The sequence below is a fragment of the Cygnus atratus genome, chromosome 14 (assembly GCF_013377495.2).
Source record: "Cygnus atratus isolate AKBS03 ecotype Queensland, Australia chromosome 14, CAtr_DNAZoo_HiC_assembly, whole genome shotgun sequence".
Taxonomy (NCBI): domain Eukaryota; kingdom Metazoa; phylum Chordata; class Aves; order Anseriformes; family Anatidae; genus Cygnus; species Cygnus atratus.
Window position 1 is genome coordinate 6,130,919 of NC_066375.1, and position 20,405 is coordinate 6,151,323.

At 56.6% G+C, this 20,405-nt stretch overlaps 2 protein-coding genes across 4 annotated transcripts; both read right to left on the reverse strand.

Moving 5' to 3' along the window:
• Nucleotides 1-70: 70 nt before the first annotated feature.
• Nucleotides 71-4,949, reverse strand: CD74 (CD74 molecule). Of its 2 annotated transcripts, XM_035559781.2 has the most exons (9): nt 4,780-4,942; nt 3,220-3,395; nt 2,907-2,998; nt 2,760-2,822; nt 2,441-2,536; nt 2,188-2,278; nt 1,445-1,633; nt 1,085-1,156; nt 71-840 (listed from the first exon to the last, which is right to left on the reverse strand). In XM_035559781.2, exons 1-9 carry the CDS (start codon nt 4,848-4,850, stop codon nt 833-835), a joined length of 858 nt encoding a protein of 285 aa, XP_035415674.1. In that variant the 5' UTR covers nt 4,851-4,942; the 3' UTR covers nt 71-832. The 2 variants fall into 2 exon arrangements, with proteins under 2 accessions (XP_035415674.1, XP_035415675.1); XM_035559782.2 differs by lacking the exon at nt 1,445-1,633 and having other exon boundaries at nt 4,780-4,949.
• A 4,959-nt stretch (nt 4,950-9,908) lies between these two features.
• RPS14 (ribosomal protein S14) lies at nt 9,909-13,221 on the reverse strand. Of its 2 annotated transcripts, none has more exons than XM_035559770.2 (5): nt 12,804-13,221; nt 11,523-11,673; nt 11,047-11,208; nt 10,761-10,837; nt 9,909-10,015 (listed from the first exon to the last, which is right to left on the reverse strand). In XM_035559770.2, the coding sequence occupies exons 2-5, from the start codon at nt 11,669-11,671 to the stop codon at nt 9,948-9,950; spliced, it is 456 nt and encodes a 151-aa protein (XP_035415663.1). In that variant the 5' UTR covers nt 11,672-11,673; nt 12,804-13,221; the 3' UTR covers nt 9,909-9,947. The 2 variants fall into 2 exon arrangements, with proteins under 2 accessions (XP_035415663.1, XP_035415664.1); XM_035559771.2 differs by lacking the exon at nt 12,804-13,221 and adding an exon at nt 12,267-12,447.
• Between the last annotated feature and the right edge of the window lie 7,184 nt (nt 13,222-20,405).

The following is a 20,405-nucleotide window of genomic DNA, read 5'->3' on the forward strand; positions in this document are numbered from 1 at the left end:
CTGCAGTTTTGTTTTCCTGAAATCTTGGTTATCGCAAGTACCCAGCTCTGGAGCTGCTTGCTTACGAGGCTTTCTTATTCAAAAGTTTATTTGAAATAATTAGCTTGTGACATCATTTATAAAGGAAGTATCAGATCTGTCAGGAAAATTAAAAGCCCCTCTGACTCCAGGACTTGCTCCTGTTCCCACCGCTACCCACTGCCGTGGCCCTTCCCCACCCTGAAGGGAGAAGCTGAAGGTGAGCACCTATCCCTACAAACTGAGTATTAAAAAAAATGCAAGAAATAGTAAGGAAGCTTTAGTAGTCTAACAGAGCCTCTACCTACAGGGTTTAGTTAAGAAGCTCGTGGAGGTTGTTTTGCTGCGTTTAATGTTTGTTCAGTGTGAGAAAGCATTCATTAGTGGCTCGTTCTTCAGCAGGGGCAATCTCGGCATGCCTGGTGCTGAGGGATGCCAGGGGAGAGGTGCCCTGGGGGACAGGCACAGGGCTGGGAACCAGGTGGTGACCTTCACACAACGCCCTCACTGCAGCTCATACCCCATCAGCAACAGGGGAAAGGGCTGGTGGGCTGCTGCGGCTGAAATCGTGTTCCAGCCTGCTCCACCTAAAGTTTTAGCAAATGTTTCCCCTGTAGCATTTATCCTGGGGCAGCCCCAGCCAACTGTCATCAACCCCAGGCCAGGCCCTGGAGCAGGGGAAGGGAAGCAATCACTGCCTGGGAAGGAGTGCCCTAGGGTTTTTGGGAAAGCGAGGTAAGAGCAGAAACGAGACAGAGCAAACAACCCGAGCTGGGCTACTGAAGACCGCGTGGGCATCTGCGGGTGTCCTCTTCTACTTGGCTGTTGTGAGAGAAAGAGAAGGGAGGGATCAGCAGGCTCCAGGTGCAGTGAGCCATCTCTGCCCCCTTCGTCCCCACGCTGCTGCTGCAGGGCGGGGGTGAGAGCAGAGCTCTTCCAGCCTTGTGACTCGGTGGCCCCGAGGCGTCTCCGTGCTGCTCCTGGCCTCATCCAGCCCATGAGCAGTGCGGGACCCCCCCCCGAAGCCCAGGCCTATGTCCCCAAAGACCACCCGCCTTGTTCTCACCTTTCTCGGCGCCCAGCTTGAGCATGTCCACCCCGGAGAAGATCATCTCCTCGGGCTCCGTCAGCGGGGCCCCTGCGGGGGGGACAGCAGCGGCTCAGCGTGGAGCCCCCCACGGCCTCATCCAGCACCCTGGGGGCTCGGCAGCGCGGCGCACGGGGCTTTTAATTGTGTTTTGGGGAAGGTTCGTGCAACGCCTCGGCTCCCCTGACACCAGCAGCCGGGGGGACGGGTGCTAGCCCCGTGCTCGCCCTCGCCCAGCACCTCTGCACGGCGCTGAGCACCCTCTCCTCTCCCTGGCTGCCTCTCCTCCTCCCTGACCGCGAGCAGCAGGCCGGGCACGCCGCTCGCCTCGCCACCTACCCGAGCAGTCCAGCTCTCCCCGGGTGGCAGTGCCCTCAATCTTGGTGCCGTTTTTGTAGCAGCACCAGCAGTAGCCCGTGCTGGCGAGGCACTGCTTGGGCAGGTAGTCACCGTTCTCATCGCACTCGGGGCGGAAGCGACCCGGATGGACACCACCGAAACTGGCCTCCGCCTGGCACTTAGTTTGCACTAGGGCAATAAAAACAAACAGGAGAGGCCGTGAGCTCCTTCCTCGGGCCCTTCTACCGCCCGGGAGCCGAAAGGGCTGCAGCAGGGGGGAGGAAGCCGGGCGAGCCGATTTTGGGAACCTGCAGTGACGTGCTGTGGCTCGGGAGCGTTGTCTCGCTGGGATTTCCCATTTACCCTAATGGGAGCAAGCAGCGTGACCCTGCCTTCTCATCCAGAAGCAGCTAATTAACTTCAGCGATCCGCCTCAAGCAGCTAATTAACTTCAGTGATCTGCCCCAGTGATCTCCCTGAAGCAGCTAATTAACTTTACCCCCCCGGTGATCTCCCTGAAGCCCTGGGGTAACCAAACACCGAGGGGCCGGGGCTCTGCTCTGGCTTTTCAGCCTTGCTCTCCCCAAGGGCCTCCAAACGGAGGCTGACCACGGGAAGAAGAGGTCACGAGGAGCTGGAGGCCGCGACCGGGCAGGGGACGGGGGGTGCAGCTGCCTTTGGGGCGGCACCTCCCGAAGGGTCGGCCCTAACCCTCCGCCAGCTCAGGGCCCCCACGCCGGTACCTTTCTCCGCCGGGATGGCCTTACGCTCGTCCGGCTTGGGGCTTTTGGCCATCTCGAACAGCAGCCACTTGTGCATCCAGGACTCAAAGGACTGCAGGGGAGGAGCAGCGCGTTAGCCGGCAGCTGCAGCGGTGCCGGGGGGCGTTGTGCTGCCCGGGGTCCTGAGCCCTGGTACCGGCAGGATTTATGCCGGTCCCCCCGCCAGGCCAAGGCAGCAAGGGAAGGGCAGGAGAGGACAGAGACCGGCACTGACCTTCCAGTCCGCGTCGGTCATGGTCTTCTTCAGGCTCTCCAGGTTGTCCAGCAGGCTGTCCTTCAGCTCCGGGAACATCTTCCTAGGGTCTGCTTGCTGCAGAGGGCACACCGTGGTGAGACAAAGGAGGGGGAACGCGGGGACGGGGTGGGAGGAAGGCCAGCTTCCATCACCTAGGCTGGTGTTACCAAGCCCAGGAGCTCCAAGAGCCCAGGGAAAACCCAGCCCCAGCCAGGAGAGCTCGGAGCAAAGGGTCCCATCGCCTCCTGCAGCGCAGGGGGCAGCCGTGGGGCTCGGGGGAGCTCATGGGGGAGCTTACCAGCAGCAGGTGCCTGACTTGGTCCTCGGTCTTGTTGCTGCGGGGCCCCATGTCCTTCACGGGCTGGGGAAGGGAAGCAGAGGGGGGTGAGCACGAGGGGGCAGCGAGCCCTGCACAGCGGGGGCATGTGGCCGTACTGTGGCTTACCATGCTGTCTACGGAGGGGGCAAGAGGCAGGACCCTCATGGCCAGGGGGGTGTTCACCATGGACATCTTCATGTTGCTCGCGGGCTTGCTGCCTGCCAAGGGGGGGAGCGGCGTGAGGAGCAGGGCACAGCGGGGCAGCCCCTCGCTGCGACCCCCCCCGTTTTAATCCCCTGGATCAAGGTGGTCCTAGGGGGGATCCCCACAGCCCCGAGGACCGCTAAGCCCTTGCTGTCTCCTGGGCTTGGTGGCAGAGCAGGACCCGGTGCCTCTCCCCGTCCCCCCGCGTCACGGCGATGCCATGGGGGCTACTGACTCTGGGGCAGCTTGCGCTGCAGCGCCTCCAGCTGCAGGTTCTGGGAGGTCCTGGTCAGCTTGCTGATCTGCCCGCTCTGCTGGTACACGAAGTAGATGGTGACGGCCTGGCCGGCGATCAGCAGGGCCACCAGGATGGAGAGCGTGGAGAGGGCGGCCCTGCGGCCGAAGACAGACCTGCGGGACGCAGAGGGACCCGGTCACGATCGTGGTGTTCCTACCAGCTGCGGATTTCCAAATCCCTTCCGAATGCCCCGTACCGAACAGGGGAGCCCTGTGGTCACCTGTCCCCAAACCTTCCTGCAGCCACGTCTTGCCCCTTAACCCCACACCACCCCAAATCAGCCCTGCTCCGAGGAGCTCGCTTGCACCCAGACAAATGCAAATCCCTCCTGGGCACGGCCGGGTGCTGCACGAGCGAGATGTCAGCGCTCGGGTGGCTGCCGCGCACCGGGAACTGAAACCCGTGGTGGGGAGACGTGGGGGCACCCGCGGGGCTGGGGTGTCTGGGGCATGGCCCTACACGGGGGGCGGTGAGGCCACCCGAAGCCTGGCTGGTCCCAGGGGTCAGAAAACACGTCCTGATTTATTTCTCATTTATCAAAAAAAAAACCTGAGAAAGCAAAGGAGCGAAGCCGCCGCTCTCCGCAGCCTGGATGCGTGCCCAGGGTGCGGCGTTGGGATCGCACGCAGAAGCCAAAAAAAGGCAAACAAAGGCAGAAAATGGCTGCGTGGCCTGGCCCCGAGCCCTCCCGGGCCGCGTCCTGCCCCAAGGAGCCGCCCGTGCCCTGCGAGGTGCGGCACCCAAGGGTGCTCCCCTGCTCCGCCGCTGCTGAGGGACGTGTCTGGATCTGGCCTCGCCGCCAGGCTGTCTGCCTGGTGACCGATGATGTCACTGCTCCCGGGTTTTTCATTGGCTGGAGGCGTTTAATGGGGGGGGGCAAAGTGGTTGGGAGATGGGGGCTGGTTGGGACGTGGCGGTGGCCCCATGGGGCCCTGGGTCCGTGCTGTGCCCTCGTCCGCCCCGTAACGGATGGGAACCTGCCCACCCCTATAACCGGGATGGGGTCCTGCCCGCCCCACAGCCAGCACACGAAGCTGCCCCACAGCCAGGACAGGAACCCGCCCGCCCCACGGCCACGCGCTGCCCCCCACCCGCCCCACGGCCGGCACACGAAGCTCTCAGCCCCACAGCCACGCCGTTCCCCCACCAACCACGCAGCCGCGACGTGACCCCGCTGCTCCTCCGCCATGCCGTGCCCTCGTCTGCCCCCACCGCCACATCGTGAACCTGCCCGCCCCATACCCACGCCATGCCCTAAATGCCCCACAGACGCTCTGCGACCCCCCCCCCCTCGGCCCCAAGCCGCCCCCACCCCATAACCACGCCGTGCCGCTGCCCCACGGCCATGCCCCGACCCCTTCCACCCCATGGCCACGCCGCACCCGCCTTCGCTCAACCACGTCCCATTTAGCCCCACAGCCGCAGCGTGACCCCCAAATGCCCCACAGCCACTTTGTCCTCCCGTGCCCCCCACCGAGACCCCCCCCCCCCCAGCACCTCTGGGTGTCCCCGATGGGGAGCACCCCGCTGCTGCGATCGGAGATGAGGTCCCGCTGCTCCTCGGCCATGGCTGCACCGTCAGCACTGCACCCGATGGGGAAATGAGAGCCGGGGGGGGGCCACGGCTGGAAATACCCCCCCGGGGCACCCCCCCACTGCCACCCCCAGCGGGGGGGGGGGCAGGAAAAAAAAAGCCCCATTGGCTGCTGGTACCTGCATCAGCTGTTGCCAGGCAGAGCTCTGCTCAGAAGGTCTCTGGTCCAGAGATGATGCCGGGTCCCGTCCCGAATATGTCGCTGCCACTGTGTTGGGCATCGCTTCCCGTCCCACTGCCATGCCGTGACACCCGGCCCAGCTTCACGGGCCTCCGGGGTCCCCAGGGGCAGGGGATGGGGTGTGGGGTACAGGGTATAGGATAGGAAAAGTGGGGTGTGGAGGTGGGATGTGGGTACGGGATCGAAGAAGTGGGATGCAGAGGTGGGATGCACTGGGGAGGGCTCCCACCCACCAAAGGCTGAGCGGGACCCCCATGAGGGGCCTGCCGTCGGAGCAAACCCTCTCACACCTCCGCCACCGGGGCCAAGCTGCACCCCAGCCCAGCTCCCTGCCTCGGGGGGCACTTTCATCCTGCCCCCCCCAGTGCCCAAGGACTGAGGGGCACCATTTGAAGAACTGCTGGGTGTTTCCAAGCCACCCTCACACCCTGCCTGCGGTGGGTTTGGGGTGCCCACAAGCAGCCCCCACCCAAAGCCCCCACCCCAAAGCCGAGGGAGGAGGAGCAGCCCCACAAATGGGACCCCCCCACACACACACACCACAGGGGGGGCCATGCAGCCCCCGTCCCTGCACAATGCTGGCACTCAGTGATTTTACAGAGGGCTGGGGCAGCCCAGCGGGAGCACGGCCCCACAGCTCCACGGCCCCAGCGGTAGGACCCAGCACGGCTGCAGGCAGGGCGCAGCCGAGAGCAGAACTGGGTGTGAAATTAAAGCCAGGTCTGGGCGCCGGGTGGTGTCACCAGTCACTGGGCAGCCCTCCACACGCGCTGCTCCTGCCGCACAAAGTTTTAGTGTTGGGACAAGGACCAGTGGGGTTCTTTAGCAAATATTCCCACCTGGGGATTTTGTGCCGGCAGGGATTGCACTGCAAAAAAAAAAAAAAAAAAAAATCTCTCTGAGAAATGTGGCTGAGGAATACCCGAAGTCACTCCCAAGGACTGGGGCAGGGGCTCACAGAAGCCCCCTTGCACCATCCCCAGAAGCAGGCATTAATTAACAAAGCTATTAACCTCCCTGCTCCTCTGAGGACAAGCAACTCTTTAGCATGTCTGCAGAATCCAGCAACACACCCTGAGCATTCAAAAGGGAAAAATCCCATAAAACCACCTGGTAAAATTTCCATCCCTCCCCTCACCCAGCCCATGGCAGGCACGGAGGGGATCCGAGGGATTTGGTTTCCTCAGCTCCTCGCCGGGTGCAGGGGAGAGCAGGGCTGTGAGCCCCCAGCCCTGGGGCCGTGCCACCACCAGAGCTTTTGGCCTGAGGGGGAACTGGGGAGAGAGAACAGAAATTCAGAAAGTGAAAACAGCAGCGATTTCATGGAGGTCTGCCCCGGCAAAGAGCTGCTGGGGTGTGGGCTGCAACTGCCCCCACACCGGGTGTGAGCCCTGAGCCAGGACTGCCCAGGCACCGAGCCCAGCGCGGGGCTTTCAGCACTGGATCAGCCCTTACTCTGCACACAGGGATTTAATTAAGAAAAAAATATTTTGCACAGAAGACTGTGGTGTTTAAAGTTTTACGGAAGTAAGTTATCACTTTTCCTAGGAAGATGGCGACCTTTTGTTTAGCAGCTTTCATCCTTTTTTTTTTTTTTTTTTTTTTTCCCTCAATGTTTCTTTCGTTGCCTCAGGGCTGTGCCTGGCCCCAGCCAGAGGGGTGCAGCCCCCAGCCCCATGTCCCCCCCATCCCCAGGGGACCTGTCCACTTGCGGGAGCACACACGGAGCCATCTGCCCCATGATCCTGCCCACGGGCATCCAGACCCGGGCCGTGGACCGAGACCATCCAAAAATCCCACCCAAATCTCTCCGTGCAGGAGTCAGGACAGCTCCGTTTTGCGCTGCCCGTGAAAGCTGTGACGATATGCGCTGTTACAGGGGGCTGGGGAAACAGCTGTATTTTTGGGGGCAAACCGAGCCACCTTAACATCTGGGATAAGAAGCAATTTTGGGGCTTGGTTCAGACTTGTATGCTACCTGAAGACCTTGACCCAGGCCAGCAGAGCCTTTATTTCAGACATGCAGGTGGAAATATCCCTGGGGACACTCCCCTGACGGCACTTGGTTCTGGCTGCCTGCGACAGCAATGGCAGAGCCAGGGGCTCTCACAGGGCCCTAGGAGCCACCAGCAAACACAGACCCATCGCTGCCACATGCCTGGCACCTCTTGCCTCTGTTTTTGGGGTATTTTTACAGGACGGGTGGATTCACACATGACTGCACAACATAAACTAGCTCTACGGGGGCAGGAAGAGGCACAAGCAGCGGGGCCTCTCCAGGAGGCCACAGCGGGCCCCAGCCAGGCCCCAGGACCTGTGCTCCCACCACAGCCCGGCTCTCCCCTTTCTCTTCCTCATTTGCTATTTCTCTTCTGGGGGATTTCACGCTGCTGCAAGAGGTTGTTCCAAAGACGTCAGATCAGCTGAAAAATAAAAGCAGTTTGCCATTAAACGCCCAGCCCACGCGCCGCACTCAGTGCAGCAGGAGCACCCTTCCCCGGCTCGCCGAGGGACACGGGGGGGTTACGGCAGCTCCGGGCACCCAGCAGGGCTCCTGCTTCCACAGACTGAGGGCTAACGAAGCAAATCCGCCCTCCCGCAGAGGGCAAAGCTCTCCTGCCACCTGCGTGAGCTCCAGAAAACCTTCCTGGGGGAGGAAAGGCAAAGGCCGAGCGGGGCAGTAGGTTCATGGGTCGGGCAGGAAGGGCTCAGCGGCTGCTTGAGCAACTGGTGGAGTAAAGCGAGGCATGGCTTGGGGTTACAGCACGTGGCCCCCGGGGACACTGCCTGCCAGCCAGCCCTGACTCTCCTGCGTGGGAGGGCTCAGCCAGGCAGACCCAAAGCTGCTTCCCTCTGTGTGCTCGCGGAGCACAACTGAGGCAGCCACCTTCCCTTTTCAGTGAGCTCCCAACACACAGCCCCCAGCTGTGCTCTGCTTTGCGTTCCCAGAGCTTTCCCCAAACACCCACTTCATGAAGCAGCCCAATTAATGTCGCCTTGGACAGAGTAACACCAGAACAGTGACAAGGTTTAACTGTATTTAGGATTATTTTTTTCTTTAATAAAGATCGTACTGAGTAGAGCTGTTACCACACGGGGCCTTTGCTCCCTGCTCTCGCACAGCTCTGCTCTGTCCCCTCCTCAGCACTAGGCTGCATTCAGCTCCACGCTGGCTGAACAAACCACTGTTGGCTTCATTTTTTTCAGCACTTTCTCCACACAAAGTTCAAAGAACACTTAGAGTACAGGAAAATAGCTATTTAAACTGCAATAATGCACTTTTAAGACAGAAGGGAAAGTTTATTTCTAAAGTTTTCCACAGCCGCATATAAAATTACAAATAAAACATCCCGGCTATGCCAAGAGAAATGCTGGTTTAGGAACATGGGTCCAGGCAGAGATTTTTTTTTTCCACAAAAACGGGAAGTCATGTATTAAGCAACAGCTTGCAGAAAACCCACTGCTCGTTAGCTCGCTGACAAGCATAGCTTTCTTTTCCACAGCAGGGACACCTCGAAGAGATCGTGACTAACTCTGAAACCACAAGCATCCAAGCTTTTTTAACTACAGAAAGTAAGACGCACCATGGCTTCAGATCAGTCTCATTTCCTCCAACAACTTACATCCCCTTTCACTGTGTGAGCTAGCACTGGAGAGCTGAAAACGGAGCTTGGCAGGAGCAACGTGCCGTGAATCTTGTTTGGGGTGAGCAGCCTCACTGGAACAGAGCCTGCTTTGAAAGCAGAGCGCCTCCAACAAAGCTGCTAGTCAAGGTATCCTTTCTTGTAACGAGGGAGGTGGGTAGGTAAAGGAATCCTGTGAAGTATTTTAAGATACAAAGGTGTGGGAAATAGCCTACAGGAAAGGAGTGCAGTTCTCAGACCTCAGGATCTTGAGACAGGTTTTGTCCAAGGGCCCAGGACCCCGGAACATTGCCTTCCAACTTCATTTATAGGCCACACATCATCATTTATACGATGATTTATATTTGCCATGTAACGGTGCTAAAAATTCTAAGTTTTCATCAATCCTGATTAAGACACAGCTACCATCACTTAACCCTGACTGCAAGTATTCCTGGACAACCGTTTTAGAAGTGCTTGCTCATTGCCAAGACAGACTCCTACTGAAGAGCACGGAATTGCAACTGAGAAGCATGACAGACTCTACCTGCCTCTAAAACAAGCTGCCTGCTACATATTGCCTTGCCCTGGAGATGAGAAGACTGACCCACGTCACCGCAGGCACTGCACAGCATTAGGGCTGTAGTCACCATTTCACAGGAGGAATTTTGATAACTTCATCTCTTGAAAGGCAGAAGCCACAACTATTTTAACTGTCAGCTTGACACCACTAGCATAAAGGAACTCAGCCGTCTTGAACTATACTTCTCAAATACCCTATGCCCACACATCTTCCCTTGGTCTAAAATCTTACTATAGCCAAGGAGGTGACAAAAACAAGTAATTTAAAAGCTTGGAGAGCTGCAAAGAGAACATTTTAAAAGGTGGAAATGGGCATTTATTCCACGTGATGGCAGCACATTTAGCGTAAGGTAAACACCAGCGCAGGAAGCAGGGCACAACCAGGAAGCGAGGAGTCATCTTTCTGAAATACATCTGGAAGCATAAATGCATCAACAGAGCAGCTGAGGGAGCTGTAATTTCAGTGCTTTTAGAAGCTTTCCTGGTGTACGTTCGAGCACACACAGCTCCTCTGTTGTGGCAGTACTACCTGCAGCACAAACAGGAAGCCCAACTGCAGAGGACAAGCCGTTTGTGGCTGTAATCAAACTGAAGCTGCTCAAATTCTGAGCATACCTCAGCAAGCAAATACACAGATGAGAACAGGTTTGTAAGAGAGCTTTAATAATGAAAGGTGCAGCATTGTTTACAGACGACGTCCACGGCGACCACCCTTTCTGCGAGTACTGTCAGAGGGGATGGGAGTGACATCCTCTGTGGGAGGAAAAAAAATAATAAAAGTTAGCTTCCAGAGGAACCCTAAGAAACCAACTGGGCAAAGCCACCCACCCCAAGCAGTCAGCCCCAACATCCTGCACCTTGGCAAGCAGCTACGGCAGAAGCCACGCACTGGCAGAACAGTCCATGGGAGGTAAAGTATCTGTGAAATCACCAAATGCTGGGTACCCAAAGATTTTAATGCCAAGGATGCAGAAATCCCCATCTTCCTGCCTACCTAAACCAAGTAGCCACAGCATTTCTAAAGAAACAGACTGCACACAGTGTGACTTTCAGGGCAGCCAGCACTACCACGTCTTGCAACTCCCCTACAAAGTTCAGAATTCTCCCTCAAACAGTTTGAGGAACTCAGTTTCAGAATGAGTAATAACTAAGACCAGCACAATACTTCCAGGTAACCAAACAGCTCTGGCACAAGCAGTGTTACATTAGAGGCCCATCAGGGAGCCAAACACTCAGAATCCGGAGCCAACTCACGCCACCTCCTGGTGAGTCTTCAATTAAAGAAGATGCATCCGTTTTAATCAAATCCTACCTACAGCGGCATCTGACAGAAGCTAAGCAGGACACCCCCAAGTCAACCTCTTATACCAAGCACAAGAATCCTGTGGCATATAAGCCCAGAGCTCCTTCTGCTTAATAATTCCTCAAAACTTTACTTTAGCAGCAAGGCTCCGCACTGATACACAGCCACCTACGCAGCATTTCCTCCATCACTCACCGATGCGGCCGATCTTCATTCCGGATCGGGCCAGAGCTCTCAGGGCTGACTGAGCACCAGGACCGGGAGTCTTGGTCCTGGAAGAGAGAATCACAGCCATCAATCTCTTAAACGATTCACAAGTTGAACACAATTCACAAACAACTCATCATTCTAAAAATCAGTTTCCCCACTTCAGAACATCCCAATACTGGAACTCACCTTCCTCCTGTCTCAGATCCAAACCAAACTGGTTCCAAGACCAGGCACACCCTCTGAATACCAGTGCCCGACCCCTCCAACGTACCTATTTCCACCAGTTGCCCGCAGCTTAATGTGCAGGGCAGTGATGCCCAGCTCCTTGCACCTCTGGGCGACATCCTGAGCTGCCAGCATAGCTGCGTAGGGAGAAGACTCGTCTCTGTCAGCCTTCACCTTCATGCCACCAGTCACACGGCAGATGGTTTCCCTACAAGCAGAAAAGAACACGTTCAGAAAAAAAGCAATTTCCCTCTCCTTCCTACAAACCAGCTTCAGCGTGGTGATGGAACCAGCCATTTTGACACACTGCTGGATCAGTAAGCCACTGTGCAGTACCTCAAGCACAATGTTCACCACAGAGGTGCACACCAAGCCATCTATGATCACAAATGCATAGCATCTTATCTTACGGCTCAGCAGAAGTTCAAGGACTGCACTAGACCTTCTTGCCAAATACAATCTCTGTTTTCAAAAGTGAAAAAGCCAGGTACTGCAGCGAGGTGACCAGTGTGCAATACTCACTTGCCAGAGAGATCAGTAACATGGACAAAAGTGTCATTGAAGGAAGCAAAGATATGGCAGACGCCAAACACGTTTTCTCCTTCAGCGACCTGAGGTCCCAAGCTGATGACCTGTTCTTCCTTCTTCTCCTTGCCCTTTCGGGGTGCCATTTCTGAACAAGAACAACAACAAAAAACCACATTAGTACGTGAAATATGTGTGATGGTGGATTTCTCAGCATTCTCTTAAAGGATTTTATGAGCCGCTCTGCAATCACAACCTCCTACCAAGCAAGACAACTGAGTTCCTGATGGCAAAATGCATCTGGCAATTTTGGGATATAATTGGACTTCTTAAAAATAAGAAAACCCAAGTATTTGCAGCTTTGCTGTATGGTGGCAAGCAGGCCAGCACCCACAACTGCTTAGCGGGGTCTCAAGCTGCTGGTGCTTCTGCCTTTAAAGCCTACACCTCATGCAGATAGTGGCAAATGTAGCACTCAGGAATGTTTGGTTTGGTACCTGGTGACCCCACACATCTGCTCCTGGAGCACAGAGAGATGGTTCCCTGCTGTCCTCTCTCACCAAACACCAGCTACAGTAAGTACTTTGTAGGAGAACAAAATGTAACGACTTCGTTAAGAAAATGAAGTCAAGGCATGACCTACTTTTATTCACAAGCCTTAGCCTGATGGCCTCTTCTCTACTGAGGAACAGCACGTAATCCCGAGTGTTTATCAAGGTCTACAGGGGCACTCCAACAAACCTTTCCGGCATGTCCAGTGAAAGGCTGCATCGATGTTACCATCCCAAAGCAACTCCACTGCTTACAGGCGCAGAAAGCTCAGCAGCACTCACTTCCCAAACCACAGAGCACGCTAAGCCACGGGCACTTCATGCCCGTATCAGCTCCGAAGAGCCTGCTGCTCTTCAGCATCTGCCTGAACGCACGCCGGACGTGGCCCTGGCCACCCCGCACCCAGGAGGCCGCACGGAGCCGCTGCCGGGGGCCGGTGCCAGGCCCAGGGCAAGTCGCAAGCCCCCAGACCCCAGACCCCCAGTCCTCCTCCTCCTCCTTCACCCCCCGGCCGGCCGCGCCGTGCCCATCCCGGTACGCCGGCCCTCCGCCGGCCGCCCACCTACGCCAGCCCCCGGCTCGGCCGCGGCCTAGCGCCGCGCTCCGCCGGGGGCGCCTCCCCCAGGCAGCCCCGGGGCCGGGCAGGCGGGCGGCGAGCGGGGCCGGCGCGGGGAGCCGCAGATGGCGGCGGATGGCGGCGGATGGCGGCGGCTGCCCCGCACTCACCCGCCCGTCTGCTCCGGCGGCCGCCGCTGGAAAGGAAGTGGCAGGGCGCAGGGGGCGGAGGTGGCCGCGCTCACCCGGAAGGGATGGCGGCGGGAGGCCGGCTTCCGCCCGCACACGGCGGCGGGTTCGCGGATCGCAGGGGCAGGGGGTGCTCGGCTCTGCACGGCGCGGCGCCCCGCCGCCCCGGGGACAGCCGTGAACAGCGCTAGGGAGCGCAGCCGGGCCGGCCTCCGTAAAATGGCGGCGCCCGCCTCAACCGGGGCTGCCCTCCTCAAGATGGCGGCGCCCGCCTCAACCGGGGCTGCCCTCCTCAAGATGGCGGCGCCCGCCTCAACCGGAGCTGCCCTCCTCAAGATGGCGGCGCTCGCCGCTCCTCACACCCCTCCCCAACATGGCGGCGCCCGCTTCAACCGGGACCGCCCTCCTCAAGATGGCGGCCCCCCCCCCTCCCCGGGGCCACCCCCTTCAAGATGGCGGCGGCCGCGTCGCAGCAGCCCCCTCCCCAAGATGGTGGCGTCACCCTCCAGAAGGATGCCGTCCCTCGGGTCAGGGGTTCTGCGAGCCTTCCTCTTTCCCCTTGGACGGCGTTTTGCCGTAATTGAAGGGCTCTTCCTAAGCACTGCATAATGGTGCTACACGGCCCAGCTTCCCTCTGTGGTGGGGTGGGTCAGTGTGTGTGCCAGGTGTGAGGGCTACCATAGCTGTCTCAAGTGGCCACCAGCCCTGCTTCAGCCCCTCTGGCCGGTTGTTCCAGGAGGCCGTCAGGTCTCTGTTTTAACCTGGTTTCACCGACAGAAGCCAACCCGAAGCAGAAGCCGCAGTGCAGAGCTTTCCACTGGGCTTTGTGCACGCATCGAAGTTCTGTTCAAACTATGTTAGCGTAGCTGATGTGGCAAGTGCCGCCAGTATAAAAAACTGCTTATTCCAGTTCAGTGAAGCAAAATAAATGAGACTGGGAGCATTTAATACTGGCATAACTACGTCTACCCCAGGGCTTCCCTCAGCACGTTACAGCTGTGCTCGTGGCAGAGCTGTGCCAGGGGACCCCTAGAAGCACAGGCCTGAAGCGGTTTCACAAACAGGGGGATTTGGTGCAGCACGTGGGTTGGGACGGGGCCCCTGGTCCCCCTGGTCCAGCAGCTGCAGTCCTGGCACCGGGCAGAGCTGACACCAGGCCTGGGAGGCCCCGGCAGAGGCCGGGCACCAGCTGCTCCTCCCGCACTGCTGGTCGGTGGCTGAGCACAACTGCATCTCTTGTGGGGATCCAAACAGCTGCCCGGGTTGCTCGGCTGTAAAAGAAGCTCAGACACTTTTGCTCCAGCCCGCTGGAAAGGCCTGGAGTCCTGAAGGGCAGCGTTGTTTCTCCACCAAGACCCCATCCACCCACAATGTGAATGGCCACTGACCCTCCTGGGGGTGTAAGCGTGCCCCTGGTGAAGCCAACAAAATCTCACGCTGTGCAAGAAGAGGCTTGAGTGGAGAATGTGCGATTCTGCTTTGTTCGTAACCCACAGTGCCATTGGGTGACTCCCAGCTATTGACAACACCAGGTCTAAGCTTAATGTCTTCATCCAGGAGAACAGCTACCGCTCAATTCAAGGCTTTCGATTAAGACCTTAAAGCCCTAGCTTAATGTGCAGCGACCTTGCCTGACCCATTAAAGAAAACCAAACAGAAAGACTCCCTACAATCAACATCTCTGCTGACATCTTAGACCTTCAACCTCTTTGTTCAGCTGCCTGATCCCAGGAGACTCCTAGATGAGGCTTACCTGCTAATGTAGCCCAGCTGTACGTGCTTCTTTGTCCTAACAAATTTCTGCAGGAATCAAGTAGGTTTCTAATGTTGTTAGTGTCTGCCTTATTTCCTCCTCTAAGAGCTGGTTGTATAACGCTTCCTATCATTCTCACAGAAAATTTATCTCTGTAAGACTATAAGGAGGTGTTCAGGAATTTTACCCATAAGGGGATATACATAGAGATTTTAATATGCATAAGTCTTTGGAGCATTTTCTCTTAAGGAGCTAATGGGAGATATTTAAATACACATAATTCTCTGCTGGGAAGTCAGAAGGCTGATGTAAGTGGCACAGACTTTGTAGCTGCGAATGATGGTGCAGGGACTCCCTCCCAGAACAATTATCAGGGGAGACTTCTTACACCTCTACAGCAAATAGAATGTAAATTTGTAAAGTTTTACATTAAGGCAATCCAGCAAGTGAATATTTAAATCAGCTCCAACTGATTTAAATAGGGCTCAGGAGAGTAAAGATGGGAAACATCAAAGACCTTTGAAAAAAAGACAGATTGAACCTGACTTAATAGCACTTGCGATATGCTTCCTGGGCCTGATCCTGCCCTGCTTTTCTAAACACCTCCTCACTTAAACCAGAGGACCAGAGGAGAAGCAGATGGCTGTAGATGAGGTATGAGGGAGGCTCCGTGTAATTGTTCCACCGGAGGGATTGCACAATCTGAAGGCCTGAAAACCCTTCTGCAGGGAGGGTCCAAGGCCTCTACTTGGACAAAGGAATTTGCTGCTGGCTCATGGGAAACTTTTGAACCCCCCTAGTGCCTGGTGCTTTTGTGCTCTGGCATGAGCAGTGCAATGAATTTGTCTGCTGCTGAGTATCTTTGTATAGCACAGCCTTCTGCTTCTGATGCTGGTGCTGAACTGGGTGTCCTGGAGGGCTGGAGGAAAATCCACAGCAAGTCTGGAGAGCACTGGGGAGCGATGGGATAAGGGATGCCCTCGTTGCCCCACAGCATGGGAGAGGCAGGCTCCAGCTTAACCCATGTGTTCAGGTACGGTGCTGTGGGGAGGCTGAGCAACTTGGGTGTGTTGAATTTTTTTTAGGGGAGCTTCTATGTGCCCAGCAAGGCTGACATCTGTCAGGGTATCTTTTCTCTTCTCTGGCCAAGCACTCAAGGTCCCTCCAGGGAGAAGAGGTTTGTTCTATGAGGCTCCCTGCTTCCCTGCACCTCCCTGTGCATCCTCCCAGGAAAGCTTTCTGCGCTCACAGATGCCATGATAAAGCCCACTTGACTCTGCAGGCCACCCTGCCTGCTCCTCTCTTCATTAGCAGCTTGCCGCTGCATCAGGGATCTTCCTGTTTAAATATTGAATGATAGTCTTTTAAAATATACATTGGCAGGAGTGCTGTAATTCCAGCCAGGGGCTCCAGTGACACCGGCTGTGGGTTGATTTGACTGATGAGGGGAAGGACGGGGCTGGTGGCCTGGGCAAGGCTGATCCCCCCTGTCACTGCTGCCCTTTTCCTGCCCTCTGTTCTCACAAAAATCCTGATGGCAGGGACTCCAATGGGCCCTATTTGTACCCAGATTTGAGGTGTGCTGATTTGAGGGGCTGAGTTTCCCTCTGTTTTGCCATTCCTCCCTTGAATCTCACCTCCCTGAGGATTTTTCCTCCCCTTTTAGCTGTTTCTCTGCTTGCTCAGTGGAGCCCCGTGTGCGTGCACAGGGCAGACAGCAGTGATCTTCCCCGAGGCTTGCACCCGCCTGCAGATGTCCTTGTGGAACAGATGCAAGCCAGAGGCACGGAAATGGGCAAGCTTCCACTTACAGGGTAACAGGCTGAAACAACCACTGACGCTCCAGATGAACTCCCAAAAAACCCCAACAACCCAGCGCTTCCAAATGCAACGCTGCCCACAGCCCCAGGGCAGCTGGGAAGCAGGCTGGACCGAATCCCTCAAGGCACTCTGCGGGATGGGGTTTTCCTACTCCCAGGGAGGAGTTCTCTCCTCTCTCTTTGCCACAGGCTTTGCACCAGTCCTGGTGTGTCTGCAGGGGAGCTGCCCGAGTGCCATCCAGGACCAGGCTGCTGAGCACCGAGGACCTTCCCAGGCTGGGATGATTCACAGGAAGGGCACCCGGCAGGGACTCGAGGACTGCGTCCTCCAGCCTGGCGGGAAGGATGCTCAGGCCACAGCGAGGTCAGTGGCAGAGACGATGTGTATTTGCTTTGAGAAATCCCTCAGATTTAGTTCTTAAATGTGTAATTAAAATTCCAGCTGCTTCTTGGTTATAGCCTCTCCAGCCCATGGGAAACCCACAGACACGGTGACGCTGCAAGCGGATTTCATAACTCAGCCAGTGACTAAACAGAAAGGGAGCCTGAGAGGCGAAATGGGAACGCTGCTCTCCATCCTTTATCCGGCCCAGGCTTTGGCCCTGGTGGAAACCAGCCCTGGCTGGGAGGGGGTCGGTGGGAAGCCCCGGCCTGCCCTGCGAAGCACCCCGCTCAGCGCTTTCCACAAGTGGGAATTCTTGGCGCTGGAAGGCCGTTGTTTCCGTGGCCGTGTCTTGTTCCCACAGGCCACTCGCTGAGTGCTGCCACTAGACCGATGGCCTCACTGATGGCCTTGAAACAGAGACTGGAGGAAGAAGAGAGCAAAACTATTCCTGGAGGTTGAACTCTTGCCATCTGCCTGGTGTGGAGCAGGGTCTGCACCTGGGACTCTCGTGGGGCTGGTGGGCAACAGCTCCAAGCCCCTCACAAGGGCATCGTTCCTCTAATAACACCGGTAAAGAGAAATTCGGGGCCATGAATGCAGCCATTCACAGGTTTAAAAAAAGGAAAGAAAAGTTTTTTCCTTTCACTTCTAAGGCCATTGGGCTTCTTAGTTTGAGAAATACAGTTTGCGCATGCACACATGTAGAACGATGTGTCAGAAACAGGCATAAGAAGATTAAAAAAAGAAATCTCCAACACTGAAGTTAAAGCACTTAAGGAATTGGCAGAGACTTCAAGAGCCGGTGTCTGGTCCTAATGAAGTTGGTGGAAGTGCTGCCATGGACTTCAAGGAGACTGTAATTCGGCTGTAACTCAGTAGGAAGCTGAAGGTGTTGATTAATAAATTGGAGACAATGCAGAGGAAAGCTGCTACACTTCTTTCCAACAGATGTGCTGAAGAGGAGCCTGCAAGTCAAAGTATGCAGGAAAGGAACTGGTTTCCACTCTATTTGCAAACAGAAGACAGGGAAAAAAAATAGCTGTCTGATATTCATGTAAAACGGTGGAACTGGTATTAATAAATATAAATGTATTTATGAGCAGCCTTCTGTGTCCAGCGAGTAGGTCATTCTTTATGAAAAAATTGTATTAGCAGATGCCTGAGCAAGTGTTCAACAAATTCCTTTTTCTCAAAAGTAAGTATTCAGTGGAAAATTTTACCACTGGAGACTGTGGATTCTGGAGGTTGTCCTCAGATTTTGGTGTGCGCCTTTGATTACTCATCGTTGGCTTTTTGTTCGATGATTTGTACATGAGTTTCCTCTGCTAAAACTCTGACAGAGGTTAGCTTGGCCTCATAAAGCTATTCCTAGTGCAGATACTCTTTCAGGCTGAGTTTGCGAATCGTTTAAGGCTGAAAAAGTTCCTTTAATATTCCTTACAGCAGCTCGCAGTTGAAAAATTTACTGTTTGTCCCTTTTTATTTTCTGAGCTTTCAAGTAACTTTGGCTTAGGCATGATATTCAGAGCTCTTTAGAGAAAAGACTTTGAGAGAAGTGAAATATTTAAGGATAAGAAGTCTTTGACTTCAATGAATGCTTCAGAGTGCGTTAGAAAATTTGCAGTCATAATTGTCTGCAGTTCTTTGTGTCTCCTTCCCTATTATTTCCTTTTCTTTCTTTCCTTTTTTTTTTTTTTATTTGTTTGTTTATCTGCTTGTTTCATTTGATTGAAATTGCTTCCTTGCCTCCCGTCGAGTAGGAAGCTCTCCCGGAGCGCGCTGCCAGAGCCAAACTCCAGGCAGACCTTCTGCTGTGTCTCGTCCCCGTGGGCTGGACACGAAACCTCGTGGGGTCTTCTTCATGCCCTGCTGGGCACAGTCCGCCCGCGCAGCTGCCCCGGGGTGTGGGTAATGCTGCACCGAGCCGGGCTGGGAGCGGAGACAGCCCTGCAGGCGCAGCACGAGCTTCTGTCATGCCTTGGAACGGATGTAGGGAGATCTCAGAGAAGGTGTTTTGTTCTCAGCATTGCTTTGAAACGCCTTGGCAAGGCATTCCCCTGTCGTATGCAAACACGTCAAAATCCGGGATGGGAACTCGGAGCCTTGGGGATAGGTCGGACGGGTGCAGAGCTCCCAGCTGTTCCTTCCTCTGCTTTGTCTTGTTTCTCCATTTCCGAATCAGCTCATCCAGCTTCACGCATTTCCTCTACTTTGAGACGAGCCCACGCTACCCCACACCCTTCTGCACCACCCCAAACTCCCTCCAGCCCCTCATCCCGGAGCTGCCCCCCAGAGGCTGACCCAGACCTGGAAGCAGGGTCCTTGTACCACGGGTGGGCACAGCCCTGCTTGGGGACCACTGCTGCCGCACGATGTGTGCTGGTGAGCCCAACCTGGGCAGCTCGTGCCACTGATCAGCATGGGCTCCTTTCCCCTATGGGATTGTGTCTCCATGTGTCTGCAGAGCCCCTGGAAGCTGCTGTGTTATGCTTGTTTTTCTTCTCTCTGAGGAACGAAGGGAATTTGTGTGTGCACGCGGGTCCTGGAGGCAGCCAGCCATTGACTCAGATGCACACCTTGCCTTGGAGTCGGGGTGGAAGAGCTGGAATTTGTCATGAAGCAGCACTTCGAGATCAGCCCTGGGTTCTGCAGCTGGGGAGGAGGACGGGGACGACCTCAGGCTTAATTGGCTTCAAAAATCTGACGTGGAGTGTGCACACACGCACAGGGGGAAAGATAAAAGGGCTCTTTGTAGGAGACAGCAGCCTGACACGCCAATTACACCAAACGCATGGCTGGGGCCGTACCGTTCAGGACACCCCGCCACGCTCGCCTCGGGGAGCAGCGGTGGGAGAAGGGACCCGAGGGGAACATTGCTGAGCGGATCAAACATGTCCCAGCCCCTGGGGGTCGTTTGGGACCCTTTTGTGGGGAGATTATGGCGTAGCTGAAGATAACACCCCGTTCCTCGATGTGATGGGGACTGAGCGCGGACCTCCTCCCCAGCACCACGGGCAGGGTACAGCTGACAAACTGGGAGTTTAGGGGGACAAATCGTGGGGTGCTGGGCTTGGGCTGCAGTTCAGGGATGCCGCTTCCCTCTGAGCCCCTAATCCCCGTTGCCTGTCCCTGCTGTGGGGCGAAGAAGAGCCGCAACCAGGACACGAGCAGGGCTTCTCCACACAGCACCGGGGGGCCGTGAGCGGGGCCACCAGGCCGGACTGACGGGGAAAACAGGGCTGGATGCGTGCGGGGTGCGCAACCCCGGCTCCGCGCCCCGTGCTGACGGCGTGGAGGCACCGGGGGGGCCCAGCCCCGGCCGTGGCGGCCCGCAGGGGGCAGGCTGCGGGAGGCGGGGAGCCGGGCGGGCCCGGGGGCGGTGCTGGGTGCGGGGCGGGCCGGGCCGGGCCGGGCCGGGCTGGGCTGAGCCGAGCGGCGGTGGCGGTGGCCGTGGTGGTGGTGGCGGCCTGGCGGCGGGGCGGAGCGGAGCCGGAGCGGGGCCCGCGGCGGGGCATGCAGGTACGGGGCCGGTAACGGGAGCGGGGGGGCCGGGAGGCAGGAGGCAGGCGGAGCGGGGCCCGCAGACAAAGAGCGGCGAGGCCCCGGGGACGCCGAGCTCCGGCCTG

Excerpts from the sequence above, each read along its gene's own strand:
- CD74 (XM_035559781.2), bottom strand. The coding sequence starts at position 4,850 with ATGGCCGAGGAGCAGCGGGACCTCATCTCCGATCGCAGCAGCGGGGTG. Across the intron at positions 2,823-2,906 it reads CCCCCTCCGTAGACAGCATG|CCCGTGAAGGACATGGGGCC; the intron begins GTAAGCCACAGT and ends TCCCTTCCCCAG. Across the intron at positions 2,537-2,759 it reads AAGTCAGGCACCTGCTGCTG|CAAGCAGACCCTAGGAAGAT; the intron begins GTAAGCTCCCCC and ends TGCCCTCTGCAG.
- RPS14 (XM_035559770.2), bottom strand. The coding sequence starts at position 11,671 with ATGGCACCCCGAAAGGGCAAGGAGAAGAAGGAAGAACAGGTCATCAGC. Across the intron at positions 11,209-11,522 it reads GTTACTGATCTCTCTGGCAA|GGAAACCATCTGCCGTGTGA; the intron begins GTGAGTATTGCA and ends TTCTGCTTGTAG. Across the intron at positions 10,016-10,760 it reads AATGAAGATCGGCCGCATCG|AGGATGTCACTCCCATCCCC; the intron begins GTGAGTGATGGA and ends TTCCTCCCACAG.